This window comes from Episyrphus balteatus, chromosome 2 (genome assembly GCF_945859705.1).
Source record: "Episyrphus balteatus chromosome 2, idEpiBalt1.1, whole genome shotgun sequence".
NCBI lineage: Eukaryota > Metazoa > Arthropoda > Insecta > Diptera > Syrphidae > Episyrphus > Episyrphus balteatus.
In genome coordinates this window covers 118,113,704-118,130,787 of record NC_079135.1, presented here as the reverse complement: position 1 = coordinate 118,130,787, position 17,084 = coordinate 118,113,704, and the positions used below count along the sequence as shown (strand labels likewise).

Here is a 17,084-nt window from a genome sequence, read left to right as displayed (position 1 = left end):
TGGCAGATACGTGTCAAGTTAATTTCTTTTTGCTCTCTAATAACATAAACATTATTTCAAACACCTTTCATGTTGATTTATGATGAATTATTTTTCAAATATCATATTTCACGGTTTGGACTTTTAAACGTCCATATTTCGAGTTGAAGATTTTTTACATTTTTCATTTGTATGTGTGACTTTTAGATATTAACAATATCTAGCGATTTCAGTATTAATCTTTTTTCTACCACGTTTTATTAAGGAAATAAATTGTTGACCTTTTTCTAAATTCACCTCAGTTTAACCTACTAAAATGTGAAATTTCTAAATATCCTGAATATTCAAATTTTTTAAATTCAATTTTCTCTGACATAATATTTTTTTACACCTTTTACAATAATCATATAAGCAGGGTAGAGTTGTCGAAAAAAAACTGTAATTCTGGTATGTATAAGGATGAGGGTAGGTCGTTCTAGGCGGGATTTTCTACTATAACACTCTAAATTTTCATCTTTAAGAATCCTATTATATAGGCTGTAAAGGTTCCCAAGAAATCATATAGTTCGGTAATTTTTTTTTAGTAAATAGCATTTTTTGACCTAATCTAAATGCCTTCCAGAATAGATAAATACTTACAATCTTCCGTTCACTGTGTGTAAACATATCAAATTTCCTACTTTATTGGGTACATCAATTCCTTGAAGAAATTTAAAGGAAAATTAATATAAGAACCTTAGTCCAGAAATTCTTAGAATTGATACGCTACTGACCTTCCTTCCACCATCATTACCACACAAAAAAAAGCGCAACACAACAACCACACTCTATACAATTTTCCTCTGAAGAAATTTAAGCCCAAAGCATTGCGAGAACTGTGAGCAAATAAATTCAGCAACAAAAGTACATACACACGAAATTCACCTGAAAAACCTCAGGCCTGATAGGATGAATAGTGAAAATAAAAAAGAACATCAGCAATAGACCAAGCAACCCCCTTAGGCTGTTCTATAGAAACAATAGAAAAGCCCAATTCCCCCCTCATCAATCCAATAACCCATTACCGCCACCATCATTGCCACACATAGATGTTAGAAGTCTCAGTTTGCACATGTATATATAGAGGGCGCTAGTGCATCGCTGCATCTGTGATGGTTGCAAACAATTCAACTCTATACCTATCAGAAACTTAACTTTTCACGCAATTAAAATTGTTGTGCAAAGCGAGCAACCACTGCTTCTTCTTCGTCTCCACTATAGCTACACTGGAAGTGAGTAGAGTATACCTACTGCCTTGCTTTTAAAGCTTGCCCTGGCTGCACAAACCAAAGAATGCAAAATTACTTTCCATCTTATCGGGGAGCAAACTTTTCAAATCTCTGCATTCTTCTTTACTTCTGAGATGCTGAATGCATCCATTCGGGACCGATTCTCGGCTAAGGTTCGCACTTAAAAAGGCGGTGAGATACTTGTCTTTGTTTTTTCACTCCTTTCGTCCTTTCATAAGAAGTTTTTTTTATTTTATATTTTTTTGTTTGGATCCTTTTTCCTTTGTGCTGTTTGTTTGGCTAGTTGCACTCTGCTGAAAAGTGTAACTTCTTCAATTAAAGTTTCGCTATTGTTCGCATGAAGAATAGCAGTAGTCGAGGTACCTACAACATATTATATAGCTGGGGATAGAGATGAAGTACTCCGGGGGCTTTCTTTACAACCGCCCACGCCCTTCGTCGTTGCCACCCTCCTATTTTGTATACAAAAAAAAAAACTTGTGCTATATATAATTCGAGAGAATACAAAGGATGTTTTGGCAACACAGTCATCAACTAGCTAGCTACTGGCAGCAAGAGCGCATTCAAACAATGCAAAATGTGTTTCTTTAGACATTTTATTTTGTTGTTGTTGTTTGAATTTTAAGAGAAATGAGACTCATTTCCGACAAAAGTGTCCCACAACGGCAACGGGCGACGGAATGACATTTTAAAGTACGCAAACAAAAATATGTCTTGTGTGTCGTTTCTCTCTCTATGAGTGTAGCTATCTATTGTTTGAGACTTGCGGGAGATGTTAAAGATGGAAGAAAAGAACCATTGACTATATGGTTAGTATTAACACATTTTTTGAAGTCGTCTAGAAAGTATCAGGGTAAAGTACCATAGTCGTAATATGTATTTCAGTTTCATAGTATTCAAGGGATTTGTTAGTTTTGAAGAAGAACACAAAAAACTGAAATCAAATTTGCCTGCAAATTAAGATTTTTAGTTAGAACTTGACTATATAGAGACTGTTTCGTTTTTTTTTTGTTGTTGTTACGGTCCTAATGCTGCAATAGATAATCCTCTTTTTTTCGCTTATTAAAGAAAGAAGGCCAACAAGAGTCATTATTTGGGTAATGTTGGTACTTTGAAGTGTATATTATACTGCATTCACATTCCAGGAATTGCAGTAAATTACCGGTAATATAAGTTCTAGATTAGAACAAAGCTGGACTCTTTTCTTTTAGGATCTGCAATTTTGTGCATCAAGATGAATTTTGAATAAAAGGTTTTTATATTATTGAGATCTAGTTCTTCAAAAAAAAAAAAAACAATTGGTATAAATTGAACCCCAAAAAACAAACATTATCAGCATTAGACAAAAAAAAAGTCAAAGTGAATGAAAACTTTGTATTAGAATTTTTCTATGAGCATACAATTCACAATTCTGGTTATTCCAGAAATGTTCATAAAAAGTAAAGAAGTTTTTAGAATAGATGAATACAGGTAATGAATGGAGGAATAGTCAAAATATTGATTTTTGGCAAAATGGCATCTTATCAAAGTAAAAAAATCGTTTTTTACAAGATTTTCACTTTAAAGTGGCTTAAAATATCGAAGTACTGTTAGAAAATTTGTTCTTCGTTCATTACCTGCAAAAAGGAATCTAAAAAGATCGTGTGAAAATTTTAAGCAAATCGGTTCAGCCGTTTAGGAGAAATTTTGCTCACCGACAAAACTGTTTCGAGATTTTGGGAACCATGTAAACTAATTGAAAACGTCTTCACAAATACTCTAATTTCTCCTTTACTAATTGCCGTATCAATGTGAAATCTTCGGACAATTTTCTTAAATACCTATTCCTATATGTACATGTACATATATTTAAAATATGCTATACAAAATATTTGATTTTTTTCAAAATTAAAACTAGATAATAACCCCTTAAATTAACCGAAATTCTACATGGTTTTTTTGCCAAGAAGACTCCCGTCATAAATAAAGTGGACAAGAAATCCATTTAGTTAAAGAAGCAAATCTTATTATTTCTATGTGAGGGCATTTTAACTAAAAAAAAAAAAAACGGCAGCTACTAGAGATCGATCCCGCAACTCTTGGATCACTATCACTAGACGAGTGCTTTCTTACCATGTTTTCTAACTATTGACAATTATTATTATTTATGGTAAACTGCAACCAAAGTTGAAACCTGATTTAAATTTAAAAATTAGCTTAAGTTATTTCAATTCTAAAAAACATTAAGACGATTTCAACATTAATTTTAAATTATTCACTCACCGGCACACAAAATAAAAAAAGTGTCATGTACCAGAAACCGGACCTATGTTTCTATATATGTTTTTGGTCATGCTGAATCCGAATTTCAAGTCCGTTTGGCCCTGTCACCCTCCAGTTTTGAGTAAAATGCAAAAAACTAAAAAAAAAGAAGTTTTTTGCCTTTTTTGGGGTATTTTTTACATTTTTCTCAGTGACCGGGCAAAACGGACTTGAAATTCGGATTCAGCGGGTCCAAAAACATATAGAAAGATAGGTCTGGTTCCTGGTACATACAACTTTTTTTTGGTGTGCTGGCATTTTCACGACATGTCGCTTTCATCACCGGAACACAAAAAAAAAAGTTTCATGTACCAGGAACCAGACCTATCTTTCTATATGTTTTTGGACTCGCTGAATTCGAATTTCAAGTCCGTTTTGCCCGAACACCCTTCAGTTTTGAGAAAAATGCAAAAAAACTCCATAAAAGTCATACAAATTCAAACGAAATGCAGTCACAGCTCAAAACTGGAGGGTGACAGGGCCAAACGGACTTGAAATTCTGATTCAGCGTGTCCAAAAACATATAGAAAGATAGGTCTGGTTTCTGGTACATGACACTTTTTTTTTTTGTGTGCCGGTGTAATTAATGGTTTTCCATAATCCTTCCAAATTTCGATGCCTTATTATATTATACTATATTTGGATAGTTTAGTTCCAGGAAATATTTCGCTTCGTGACCGAAAGCATTTGTCACCTGTGATTTGCATTAGCATGTTATGAGAGCAGCAGCTAAGTTCAACTTATGTTTTATTTTATTAGCGATCCACAGGGCAAGGGAACTGAGATTGACAAAAACTAATTAGAGGCTTGTTTTTTTATAACCATACATTATTTAGTATCCTTGAATGTATACCTGTCAAAAGTCATGTTCAGTCAAGCTTGTACTAGAAATCGACTCTCAAATACAGAAGTTGAAAGACTTCAAAGGCATAAAACCTCCGATCTTTATTAATTGATCCAAAAACTCCTATTGTTGTTGAATTCTAAAAAGTTAATTGATGTGTTCCTCAGCTTTTTGAATAGCTAGCTTAGGAAATATTAATGTAGGTAGGGATAAAGAACTTTTTTAGAAATCGTCATATAATTTTCGCAGGAATTAGAAGTAACTTTTATTGGTGGAATTATTGTGGAAAGTAGATGATTAAATTAGATTTGAATGTAATCATATTTTTAAGAGATTGAATGCAATGTTTAATACATAAAATCATATTAACATGGGAGATTGACAGTTAAATTAATACTCTGATTCCATCCATTTGACACCTCAAACGTCACTTCGGATCTTGGAAAATATATGACGAATATTTTGAAAAATAAAGGCAGCTGATAGACTGCAGGCTAAATTAACATCAAGGCATCTAGGCACTTGAGAAAAGTTATCTATATTGATTTTGCACTTCAGACTGGCTAATTAAACGAAATTATTGTTTTTTTTTTAACTTTTTTCTGCATTTCCTCGACTTTTCTAAGACAATTAGGTAAAAGAGTTTAAACATTCCCTTCTTTGAATGTAGGTATGTACATATATGATAACATTTCAAAAGTTCTCCATCATTTTCAATAAAAAAACAAACCCATTAAACATACCTATTAGACCATCTCCTTCATTTGGGAAACCATAACTTCTAAAAAGCTAATCTTAAAATTTGAAATTCCTGCATCACGTTGCACCGCAAAAAAAAAACTAAATCCATAAACATTTTTAGTTAGGTACGGTATTTAGGATAATGGCAACCATTTAGTGCAAAAATGGTAAAGGTACTTTATTAAACTTCCTTCCCTCAAAAAACTCACAAAATACCATCCGACACAACCACAAGAGTATATGCCATTAAAAATAAGAATAAACTTTTTTGTCCGCCTCCAGAGAGATAACCATTCAAAAATGTCCTAATTCAGATATATTTAAGTCCCCAGGTCACACGAAAGTATTTTTTTTTTTTTGTTTTTTTGAGATGACAGCTATAAATCCTCATAAGCATTCTAATATAGAGAAGCTCAAGACACGTCGACAGAGGTTTCTTTTTTTTTTTTTGTGGATATACTTAAGTCAACCGCTGCGCTGCGCTGCGCTCTGGTTTCATATGCAACCTCTTTACGATGAATAAAAATCCTAACTACACACGTCACAGGAAACTAAAAATTTTCCTTCCCAACAACCCTTCTTCCTTTTTAACCGCGACCGTTGAATTAAGGTTCCTAAAAGTATGCTATACGGCTCATTCTAAATGGACTTTTTTTTTTCCTTTTCTCACAAAAAAAAAAACAAAACTACCCCCATAATGACCTAAAGTTTAACAGCTGTCAGAGAACTTAACATTCACCAACATTATTACTAAGCGCGAAGGACTACGTGATTCCATACACTCATAAACCTCCTACAAAAATTTTCAAGACCTTCTCACACAGACCGCATATATTCATACACTATATACACACCTTTTATAACTGAAAAACCGGTGCTGGCTACGTGAAAGGACGTTACCAGAAGTAATATTATGGAAATTTTCTTCAAACAGATGAGAAGATAGAAAAAAAAAACAAAAAAACTTTAAAGGACGACGACGAGTCGTTGACGATGACGACGGAGGCGGAAACGACACAAATTTTCTAAAAATGGATGTGCACTTTGGTAGTACATGATGATTTGGCTTTGGTGGTGTCTCAAAAGTATAAAGTCGAATATAAGGCAAAAGGTCCCATATTCCATTCTCTCTATCTTGAGGGGATATGAGCTTGGTTGTTTTTTTTTTTATATATTCTTTTGACGAAGATGTGCAGGATACACGTCCGTCGGGGCACTTAACCTAACTACCTGGATGTTTAATTTTCTTTGACTCTCTTTGCCAGGATGTTCTATAGTATATAGTTTTTTTTTTACATTTTCTTCTCCTCATTTTATTATTATATCTTGTTTCCTTTATTAACTAGCACCTGATGGTGTAGTTCGTGCGGTTAATAGAAGTTGCAAGTATTAAAACGGTTTATTGTAGGTCTTTATGTGGTGTAAAACATTCTGTTATTAGCTCATTAAGTAAGGCTGTTGCGTTGGAATATTGTAATGGTACATAATCATTTCTAGCTTGTTTCTTATTTTACTGTGAATTGAAATTTTTTTTTAAAAATTGAAGTCAAAAATACGAGAAAGCAGAATATCGAAAGTAAAGAACCTAAAAAAGTCAAAAATGTACTTCAAAAATTGACTGATATCCAAAAATTCGAAAATTTTGTAAAATGATAATTTTGATCAAATCCATGAAACAAATACAAAATAAATATGTAGAACAAGTTTTTAAAGTTACCTTTGAATCTTCTTAAATTAACATTTTTTAACATCTGGTGTAAATTTTTGACATTTATAGTAGTTTATTCTTACATCTGTAGGTCAAAATTAATTTACAAGATTACTGCCCTGACTAAGTTAGTCACCCATGATGTTTTCTGTTTACACATGTGTAACCTCCTCATGTCTATATTCTGTCACACTGAGACAACACCATGCATTCCATGTTGATGATAAGCAACTCTCGTTAACAAATTAATTCATGCTTTTAACTTAATTTCCATACTAAATGCATGCGTACATGCATATCCTATCTGGTGTATGGTGCATATATGAATTCGAAACAAAACTTTTATTTCAAAACAAAAATTTTATAAAACCAAAATCCTTCTGGTCCTTCTCTAGTATCTATCTGTCACAAATCTCACATGTGGTTCAAATGTATACACAAAAATACTCATGTGTATATGAGACGATGACCAATTCTAAATTTTTGTTTTTAATCAACTTCAAAACACATTGAGGCTGACCCCGAAAAATTAAAAAAAAAAAAAAAAAAACTTTTGAATGGTTGCCAATATGTAGAGAAAAAAATCAATTAGACAATGTGTTTTAGAATTTATAAATTTTCTTTTCAAAAAGAAAGAAAGTTCTTGACTGACAAACATTGCTATAATATATCTAGTTTAAATAAAGGAATCTTCTTTTATTTAAATAAGGAAGAATAATTCACCTGATTTAAACAAAAGAGCTGATCAGCGAACTTTATTTTTTTTTTCAAATTTTGTTTATATGTTTTATTATTTAATTAATTTAAGATATAGTTTCAGACACCGCATCTAATGAGACTTAAAAAGTCAGATTTTTACCATCGTTCACATCAGGCCGTATGATTAGCAACCCTGCAAAACAAATAATCTTAGAGTTAACTCAGTTGATGCAATTGTTCGGAGTGCTAGATAAACTTATGTTTAAGTTATCTTGCATCAAACACTAGACTAGCCTATTCTAATTTGAATTTTAAGCATTTCAGCATCGCTTATTTAAATCCTACCCAAAATACTCTCTCAGTTTTTTACTAGAATCGAATCGACTCAAAAAGTATAAAAGGTCCTACTTCCCTTATAATATAAGTAACATAGCTTGCATGTTTTTCCTCGATCTCTGTTTTGATATCAGTTGAATAGGAAAGTTAAATACCCATCTATTTGCCCAAATATGCCAGTATGAAACGAGCTTCTGGCTATCTGCACAGAGTCTTCGAGTTAGAGAAACTTCGACTTAAAGAGATGAAAACAAAAACTGGAAACCTACTGTTTTATAACCAAAGTTCTCAAAAAAAAAAAAACTTCCACATATATAGGCTTAGACTTAATTAAGTTCGAGTTATGGAAGTTTGACTGTATTACTTCATAACTGAAACCATGATATTATCTCTATTTTTTTTTTAACCGACTGTCCTGTAAAACACAGCTCGTGTCATTAGTTAGAGACCTCCAGGTTACTCTGTAAGTACACCGATATCATTTGCATTCGTTATCGTTAGAACTCGTGCTCCTCTTTATTGCTTCATTGCTGCAAGGCGAAAAGTAAGGGACTTAAGCTGCAGCCTTGTTTCATTCCTTGTTCAGAAATTTTATTTCCAAATACAATTGAGAAGTTAGAGATGAGCAAAAAATCACGACCTGTGATTTTTAACCTGTGATTGACAAATCACAATTACTACCTGTGAACAGTCTTCAAATAACCTGTGATTACCTTAACCGTGAATTGGATATTCACTTTTTACTTTACAGTTGGCACTGAAGTGAGGCAAAGTCATTTTCAATGCGTTTTCGTGAATTCCGCGTAAAATAATTCATGTTACACAAGTGCATTAGAAATTCAAATTATAACCTGCGATTTTTCAAAACAGCTATTGCAACAGTTCTTTATTAAAAATGAATTGGTTTGACTGGAATTCACGCATTTGCTTTCCAATTTTTTTTAACCTGTGATTTTTCCCAAAACAACTTTTGCAATAATTCTTTTGTAAACGTGAATTGTTTTGACCGGAATTCACGCAAATGTTAAGGATTTTTTTTAAACCCGTGATTTTTTTCAAAATAACTTTTGCACCAATTCTTATGGAAACGTGAATTTAAAGCGGAATTCACGAAAATGCATTGAAAATTACTTTTGACTTACCTTTGATTTTGGAAATAAATAGCTTTTGCAACAGTTCTTGTGTAAACGTGAATTGTTTTTATCGGAATTTACACAAGTGCATTGGAAATTATAACCTGTGATTTTTCCCAAAACAACTTTTCAACAGTTCTTCTGTAAACGTGGATTGGTTTGACCGGAATTCACTTCACAAGTGCTTTGGAATTATTTCTAACCTGTGATTTTTCCCAAAACAACTTTTCAACAGTTCTTGTGTAAATGTGAATTGTTTTTTACCGGAATTCACGCACGTTCGGTAAAATTAATGTTTTGTTTACCCCTCACAATCACGTATGGCTCCAGAAGAATCACGGTTTGCCCGCAAATATTGGCTGTGAAATCGCAGGTTGCCCTGATTAGAATAAGGGTTTTCAATGCTACTTTTCCCGTGATATAATAAATTTCTCCCGTAAAATCAAGAGTCGCTTAGACAAAATAATGTTTTCCCCAGTACACTCAAAAAATTTATTAGTAAAACGGCTACGAATGGCATTCGTAGAAAAAATATTCGTGTATTGTACGCATATTCGTAAAATATACGATGTATTCGTGCGGTAATATTTTTACGAATGCATTAGTAAAGTTTTACTAATAAGTGTGGTATAATGCACGAATTTATTCGTTCAATGCACTAATTTTATTCGTAAACAAAAATTAAACAAATTTCATGAGTACATTGTACGAATTATTGTGTACACTGTACATATTACTAATAACATTCGTGAATTCCTCGTACGAATGACTTCGTAGTTTTTACTAATAAATTCGTAGTATTTACTAATAAATTCGTAATATTTACTAATAAAAACTAATATTCGTAGCCAAAATTCATTCGTAAGGTACCTGTACGCATTATTAGTAGAATGTACGAATAATTCGTTGAGTTGCAACAATTTTGAACCGAAATACCCGTTATTTCCGTTATTTGTTAAACGTTTTCCATTCCTAAATAGCATCAAAAAATTAGTTGCAATACGCGTGTCGTCGCATGTATAACATTTATATTTCGTGGAAAATATACATAAAATTAATATAATTTAAAAATATAAAGTTTATAAAAATAGTTTAGTTTCAGTGCGTCAAAAGTTAGTGCTTGTTTCTTTATACACTGAGCCAAAAAACAACGTAAAATCAATCTAAACCACTTTGAATCAATGGAAAATCACTACATTTTTAGCCTAAAGTGGAAAATGATTGAATCAAAGTAGCACACTTTAAATCAAAGTTGTTCACACATTAAATCAAAGTTGTTCACACATTAAATCAAAGTTGTTCACACATTAAAAAAATAAAAAAAAGTAAAACTGGCATCCGCTGGGGATCGAACCTGCTATACCTGGGTTGACAAGCTTGTGTTTTACCACTGTGCCATCTCACTTATAAAAATTGATGTGACAAACTGTAACTTAAGCATAGGACTACTTTTTAGAAAATTAATGAATATATTTTTCACCATTGATTCAATGTAGAACGGATTAAAAATTACTATGCGTTTTTTCTCTGGGTGTAGCTATGTACATTTAATATAAAGTTTAACGTGGATATATAAAGTGATTACTAAACCGAACGAACAACTACAATTATAACAAAAACCAGGTGAGTAAATTTATGTTTAAGAATTATTCATTGTTGTGAAACATTAATGTTACATTAAAATATACATATATCTATGTTATTTCATAAATATTGATTTATTAAGTGCCTTTTTACTTTCATTTTGGAATACTCTTTCAAAATTAGCATCTGAAAATCGTCAACAATCAGCTTAACAAATTGAAAAATGGCGGACGATATCAAAACCTGTCACTGGTTACTGGAGCTTTTCTAAAAATATTTGTAGTAAGTAGACATTTTTTCGAAGGATTTTCAATGTTAAATGTTTGTATATTTTCAGTGGCCTTCCAAGACAAACAATATGAACACCGTGGAATACATTACATATGGTATAATATTTAAGATAAAAAAACATTCATTTCATTTATAAATGTAAAATATTAATGAAATATATTTTTGTAGTTTTGCAGTACAGTTATATGCTTGAATAATTATTTCAACAATTCATATTTCAGGAAATTTCAGGAAAAAAATTCAATGGCGGAAAGTTCTACAATAAATAACATTCGTACAATATACGAATAGCACTGTATAATGTACGAATTATTAGTAAAGCCATTCGTAAATATTACAATTCTATTCGTACAATATACGAATAGTGCTGTACAATGTACGAATGAATTAGTAAATACTACAATATTATTCGTACAATGTACGAATGGGAACGTAAATCTACTAATAGTATTCGTACAATATACGCATGATTTTCTACGAATACTAATAAAATATTGTTAAAGTACTAATATACGTCTATTTTACGAATAATATTCGTGGCTGAAAACCACGAATAAAATTCGTAGAATGTACGCAGTTATTAGTACTATTTACACATGAAATTTTTTGAGTGTATAATCACGGATGGCTTTGGTAAATCGCGGATCTGTTTGCTTAAACCAGGAGTTTTCCTCGAAAAATCAGCTCCATTGTTTCAAATACACTCGTATTTGAGCTTCATTAGTACTTCCTACGTGAAAAATCGTAAAGAAATGTATATATTGGAAAATACAAACGTTAATAATGCTACGTGTAATTTTTTTTTTTTTTGGATTTTCATTAAAAAAAATTTAAATCACGGTTAAAAATCACAGCTTACAATGACCGTGAATTCAAAATCACAGTCACAGGTATACCTGTGATTGAAAAATCACGACTTAGCTCACCTCTATGAGAAGTTATTGAACCATTAATGGAACTTTTAAAATATTTACAAGCTTCTAAATTTTTTGTATGTTTTCATACTAGGAAAACTTTTTTCGATAGGTACACTTGAGTATTGAACCAGACGAAGCGAGTTTCAGAGGCTAGTACCTCACCCACACTGGCTCATCAACGCCAGTGGATAGACTATTATTTTCACTAGCATCCTTCAAGTTGTTGTTGTAGGTCAAAGTTTACAAAGTTTATCGAAATTTCTTTTGTTGTACAACTTACAATTTCAGCTTTAATGCTCTCGGTTTTTCTTTATAATGCCCAATGACACCTCAAAGTACATTAATAAAGAAAATATAGAGTTTTTTTGTTACCTTTTAATATTTCAGCTACGTGTCCAAATTTTTTCGGAAAAAGGGCAGCAGTTCAAATTTATTAACGACTTCCTTCTTTCAATGAAACATTTTAAAGCTTCTTTTAAACCATTTAGTACAGGTGCTATTAGCTATATGCTCCGTGATAAACAGTATACATTTCACATAAGAATTGCTGTTGTGGACAATTCACTTCAATGCGTAGTGGGTTTAAAATGGTCTAATTGTATTTTATCAATTATTGTATTCTTCATTTTATAGAGCAAAAGTAAATAAAATTATCAACTTTTTTATGTTTGAATGATTTAGATTTAGCTATACGAATTGGAAATTCAGGGCTTCCGCTCAAAGATTCTTGAAAAATTTATCTTAAAAGTCATTTTTTTTTTTTTTTTCAATTTTATTTCAAATTTTGAACTTGAAAAAGAAACAAGAAAATTTGAATATGTTCCCCAAATTGTTGACAACAGAAGTTGGCAACCACTCTTCCTTCGACCAACTGTTATTTTAAAGCAAAAATAATTCCCTCTTCCCAGCCCCTTAAGTACAATTTCAACATTTTAGCCAAAAAAAAACACACACTTATTCCAATGCATACACGCACTAAGGGAAAAGTCTGCTCTGCTCTTTGTGGACCATTCAAAACGTATTAAAATGTTTTCTAAATCTCATCGCTTGTCTGTCTCTCCTACGATGTGTGTTTTTCACTTTAGAAACTATTGCGATTGCCGAAAAACTATCATCTCTCCAAGGAATACTGAATGCAAATACACACCTTATACCTCTCTGTACTACCACACATTTCCCTACATCAGAGCCATTCTCAGTTCCATCTAAACCGCATTGAAAAAACAGAAGGACAAACTCATTTTCGAAACAAAAACACCAGACCTACATAACACACATCCCGAATGCAAATCCCCTCTCTTTTTTTCTATACAGATAGATATCTGAGACAATTTCTGTGGGGGGTAATATCCAAAAATAGCCCATTGGGGGTTATTTAGAAAAACCTCTAAGGGGTATTTGAATCCCCCCTCTAAGCTATATAAAATGTTGTTCTAACTGAAAACACTTCTCTTATCTGTATTGCAGCAACTACCAACAAATCCAGACCTTGGCCTATGAAGGACACGAAATTGCTACCGAAACCATTTCACTTCAAAACGGTCTACAAGACAAAGGCTACGAGGAATGGGTCGGTGAGATGATTGGAATGCGTGAAATTTTGAGATACTTTGCAAATGTGTCTGTCAGTGAAGTTGTTGGCATGCGAGCACCATTCTTGAAACCCGGCAGGAATACTCAATACAAGGTAAGAACGAATCTTAATATGCACCCAGGCTATCATTTTTAATTGTCTTTTACGTTTATTTCCCGCCCCAGGTTATCGAGGACTTTGGCTACATCTATGACAGTTCAGTGACAGTTCCGCCAGTAAATGTACCAGTTTGGCCATACACTTTGGACTTTAAAATCTCTCATGAATGCAAGAGCGGCACCTGCCCCACTAGGCAATTCCCTGGAGTCTGGGAAGTGCCATTAAATACCCATTATGTCGAAGGCTATGAGGGTGGTCACTGTCCGTACTTGGATCAATGTGTCTTGCATAGTTTGGATGAGAATGAAGTTGTCGAATGGCTGCAAGAGGATTTCAGTCGTTATTATGAACAAAACAAAGCTCCATACATGATGCCATTCCACACCAATTGGTTCCAGACCAAACAGTTGGAACTTGGATTACACAAGTTCCTCGATTGGGCTTTGACATTGTGAGTATATGATTTGGATTAAAATTCACTATATTTTACACCGTTATAGAAGCGTTATAGGAGTTTGTAATTAGAAAAGTTTAAATGGATTTGGGAGCGTTGCATCAGGTCGTGTGGGAATTCATAAAATGACATATTCCTGTCAAACTAATTCAAAACTAGCCGAGTGACGAAATGAAATTAGAAATTAAATTTTTAATTCAAATGACAATAATCTATATGACCTGAAGTTGGGTGTGTTTTCAATGCGAGTAAACAATGTGACAGGAGTGACATAAAATCAATGGCTAGTGTTTGACACTTTTTGTGTCAAATGGGAATGGAAAAAAAAAACTAAAATTTTGTTGACAAGGCTTGGCTACACAAAATGCCATTTAAACTTTTCGTCCTTCCATATCGTCGTTGTTGTTGGTTGTTTTTGGTCATTTTCGAAAGATCAAGGTACGAGATGAGGTGTTGTTGTTTTATTTTTTTTTTGTGAAGGTATCCTGTGAGAAAAAAAGGATGAGTTTCATCGTGACATGGAAAAAGTTTTTTCCTGCCAAACAATGTATTGGTAAACATTTGCTGTTGACGAAGTTTTTTTGTCATTTTTTTTTTCTTGGCTTAGGTGACAAGAGTATTTAATTTGTTTACGATGGTTTTCTAGGCACAAGGATATCTCTGGGATGGAGCTATAGTGTATAGGGATAGGAATGACGATGATGATTATATGGATAAGGGGAAGTTTTACTACGTAAAAGTTTTTTTTTTTTTTATTTTTTGTGTCTGTTTTGCACCTTGGGTGTTGTATAGAGAGTAAAGTTGTGATGATGATGGGAATTTTTTAGTTGTTGGAGAGTTTAGGTGTTTGTTCTGCTCAACATAGGTTTCCAATTAGAAAGTTTAAGTTTTTTTTTTTTTGAAGAATATTTTTCTTTTTTTTTCTATTTTTTGTTGAAAAAGATAAACAGGAACAGAAAATGTAAAGTCAAATTGAACAAATTGTTTTACATTAATTGGAATGTGATGCAATTAAGGAGAATCATTTTGGGGTTATGTTGAGGGAAATTTGTTTTTTTTTTTGTAACCGATTAAAGATAAATTTGTATTATTTAAATTTTTTAAGTACTTATTTACAAATGAATCTTTTTTCCTTTCAGGCCTGATGTATACATTGTTACCGTGACTCAAGCTCTCACCTGGATCACCGACCCCAAGGAACTTAACCGACTGAGCTCCATCGAATCATGGGATTGTCAAAAACGTGTACCAACTGCACCAAAACCATGTTTCACATCAAATTATTGTGGATTGAGTTTTAAGAATCCCGAGAAAAATATCTCAGATACCCGTTATATGGAAACATGCCGGGAATGTCCAAATACCTATCCATGGTTGGGTGATGCCGAGGGTACTGGTATTGTTGGTCGGGATAACTATGTTTATACGGGAACTAGTCAAGGAGATGCCCAACCCGAGAGTACAAATTAGAAAAAAAAAAGGAGTGTGCTTTATTTTTAACAGCTTAACAATCATCATGACTTTTATAATGGTCATGATGGTAGAGTCAGAATGATTCTTTAGTCTATATTATTTTTTTGTTTGTAAAATTGTTTTTTTGACTTAATGATTCTAAATTTTTAATTCTTAATTCCTGATTCTTTGAAAAAAAATCCTTTCTGCTTTTATTTTTGTTATAATTTTTTTTTTTTTGTTTTACTTTCCAAATGATTTAGTTGTTAAGAGAAAATAATTTTGTCATTAGATTTGTAATGTTTTGTAAAGAGTCTTGTTTGTTTGTTTCTTTATTTTTATACAATAAATAAATGAGATTATAATTTTCAGGATTTGATTATTTTTTTTTACATTAAAATAATATGATAAATTAAAAATGATGAGCAGGTAAGTTAAGCGGACACTTTTTAATGAGGTCTATTTTATCCATGAAGGTACATTTTTCACTCCCTGAAGTTCTCATTTATTATGAAGACTTTTCAATGAGGTCTTTTTACTTCATTTAGGCACACTTTTCACTCCCTGGAGTTCTCATTCATTATAGAGACTTTTCAATGAGAAGTTTTTACTCCATGAAGACACACTTTTTACTCTCTGAAGTTCTCATACATTATAAAGACTTTTCTATGAGGACTTTTTACTCGATGAAGACACACTTTTTACTCCTTGAAGTTTTCATTCATTATGAAGACTTTTCAATGAGGACTTGTTACTTCATTTAGGCACACTTTTCACTCCCTGAAGTTCTCATTCAATATATAAACTTTTCAATCAGAACTTTTTACTCCATGAAGACACACGTTTTACTCTTTGAAGTTCTCATACATTATAAAGACTTTTCTATGAGGACTTTTTACTCCATGAAGTCACATTTTTTACTCCCTAAAGTTCTCATTCATTATGAAGACTTTTCAATGAGGACTTTTTACTTCATTTAGGCACACTTTTCAATCCCTGGAGTTCTCATTCAATATATAAACTTTTCAATCAAAACTTTTTACTCCATGAAGACACATTTTTTACTCTCTGAAGTTCTCATACATTATAAAGATTTTTCTATAAGGACTTTTTACTCGATGAAGACACACTTTTTACTCCATGAAGTTCTCATTCATTATGAAGACATTTCAATGAGGACTTTTTACTTCATTTAGGCACACTTTTCACTCAATTTTTACTCCATGAAGTTCTCATTCATTATGAAGACTTTTCAATGAGGACTTTTTACTTCATTTAGGCACACTTTTCACTCAATTTTTACTCCATGAAGTTCTCATTCATTATGAAGACTTTTCAATGAGGACTTTTCACTCCATGAAGACACACTTTTTACTCCATGAAGTTCTCATTCATTATGAAGACTTTTCAATGAGGACTTTTTACTTCATTTAGGCACACTTTTCACTCCCTGAAGTTCTCATTCAATATATAAACTTTTCAATCAGAACTTTTTACTCCATGAAGACACACTTTTTACTCCTTGAAGTTCTCATACATTATGAAGACTTTTCAATGAGAACTTTTAACTCCATGAAGGCACACTTTTCAATAACTGAAGTTCTCATACATTATGAAGACTTTTCAATGAGGACTTTTTACTCCATGAAGTCACATTTTTTAC

General features: G+C 32.4%; 1 protein-coding gene across 2 annotated transcripts in view; it reads left to right on the top strand.

Moving 5' to 3' along the window:
- Positions 1–15,625, top strand: part of LOC129909813 (chitin deacetylase 1) — a 74,837-nt gene extending 59,212 nt beyond the window's left edge. For both annotated transcript variants that reach the window (XM_055986910.1, XM_055986911.1), the window contains exons 6-8: positions 13,290–13,509; positions 13,581–13,966; positions 15,109–15,625. In XM_055986910.1, coding sequence (XP_055842885.1) covers positions 13,290–13,509; positions 13,581–13,966; positions 15,109–15,439 — 937 coding nt within the window. In that variant the 3' untranslated portion in view covers positions 15,440–15,625. The remainder of the gene's footprint in view (positions 1–13,289; positions 13,510–13,580; positions 13,967–15,108) is intronic.
- The last annotated feature ends 1,459 nt before the right edge of the window (positions 15,626–17,084 follow it).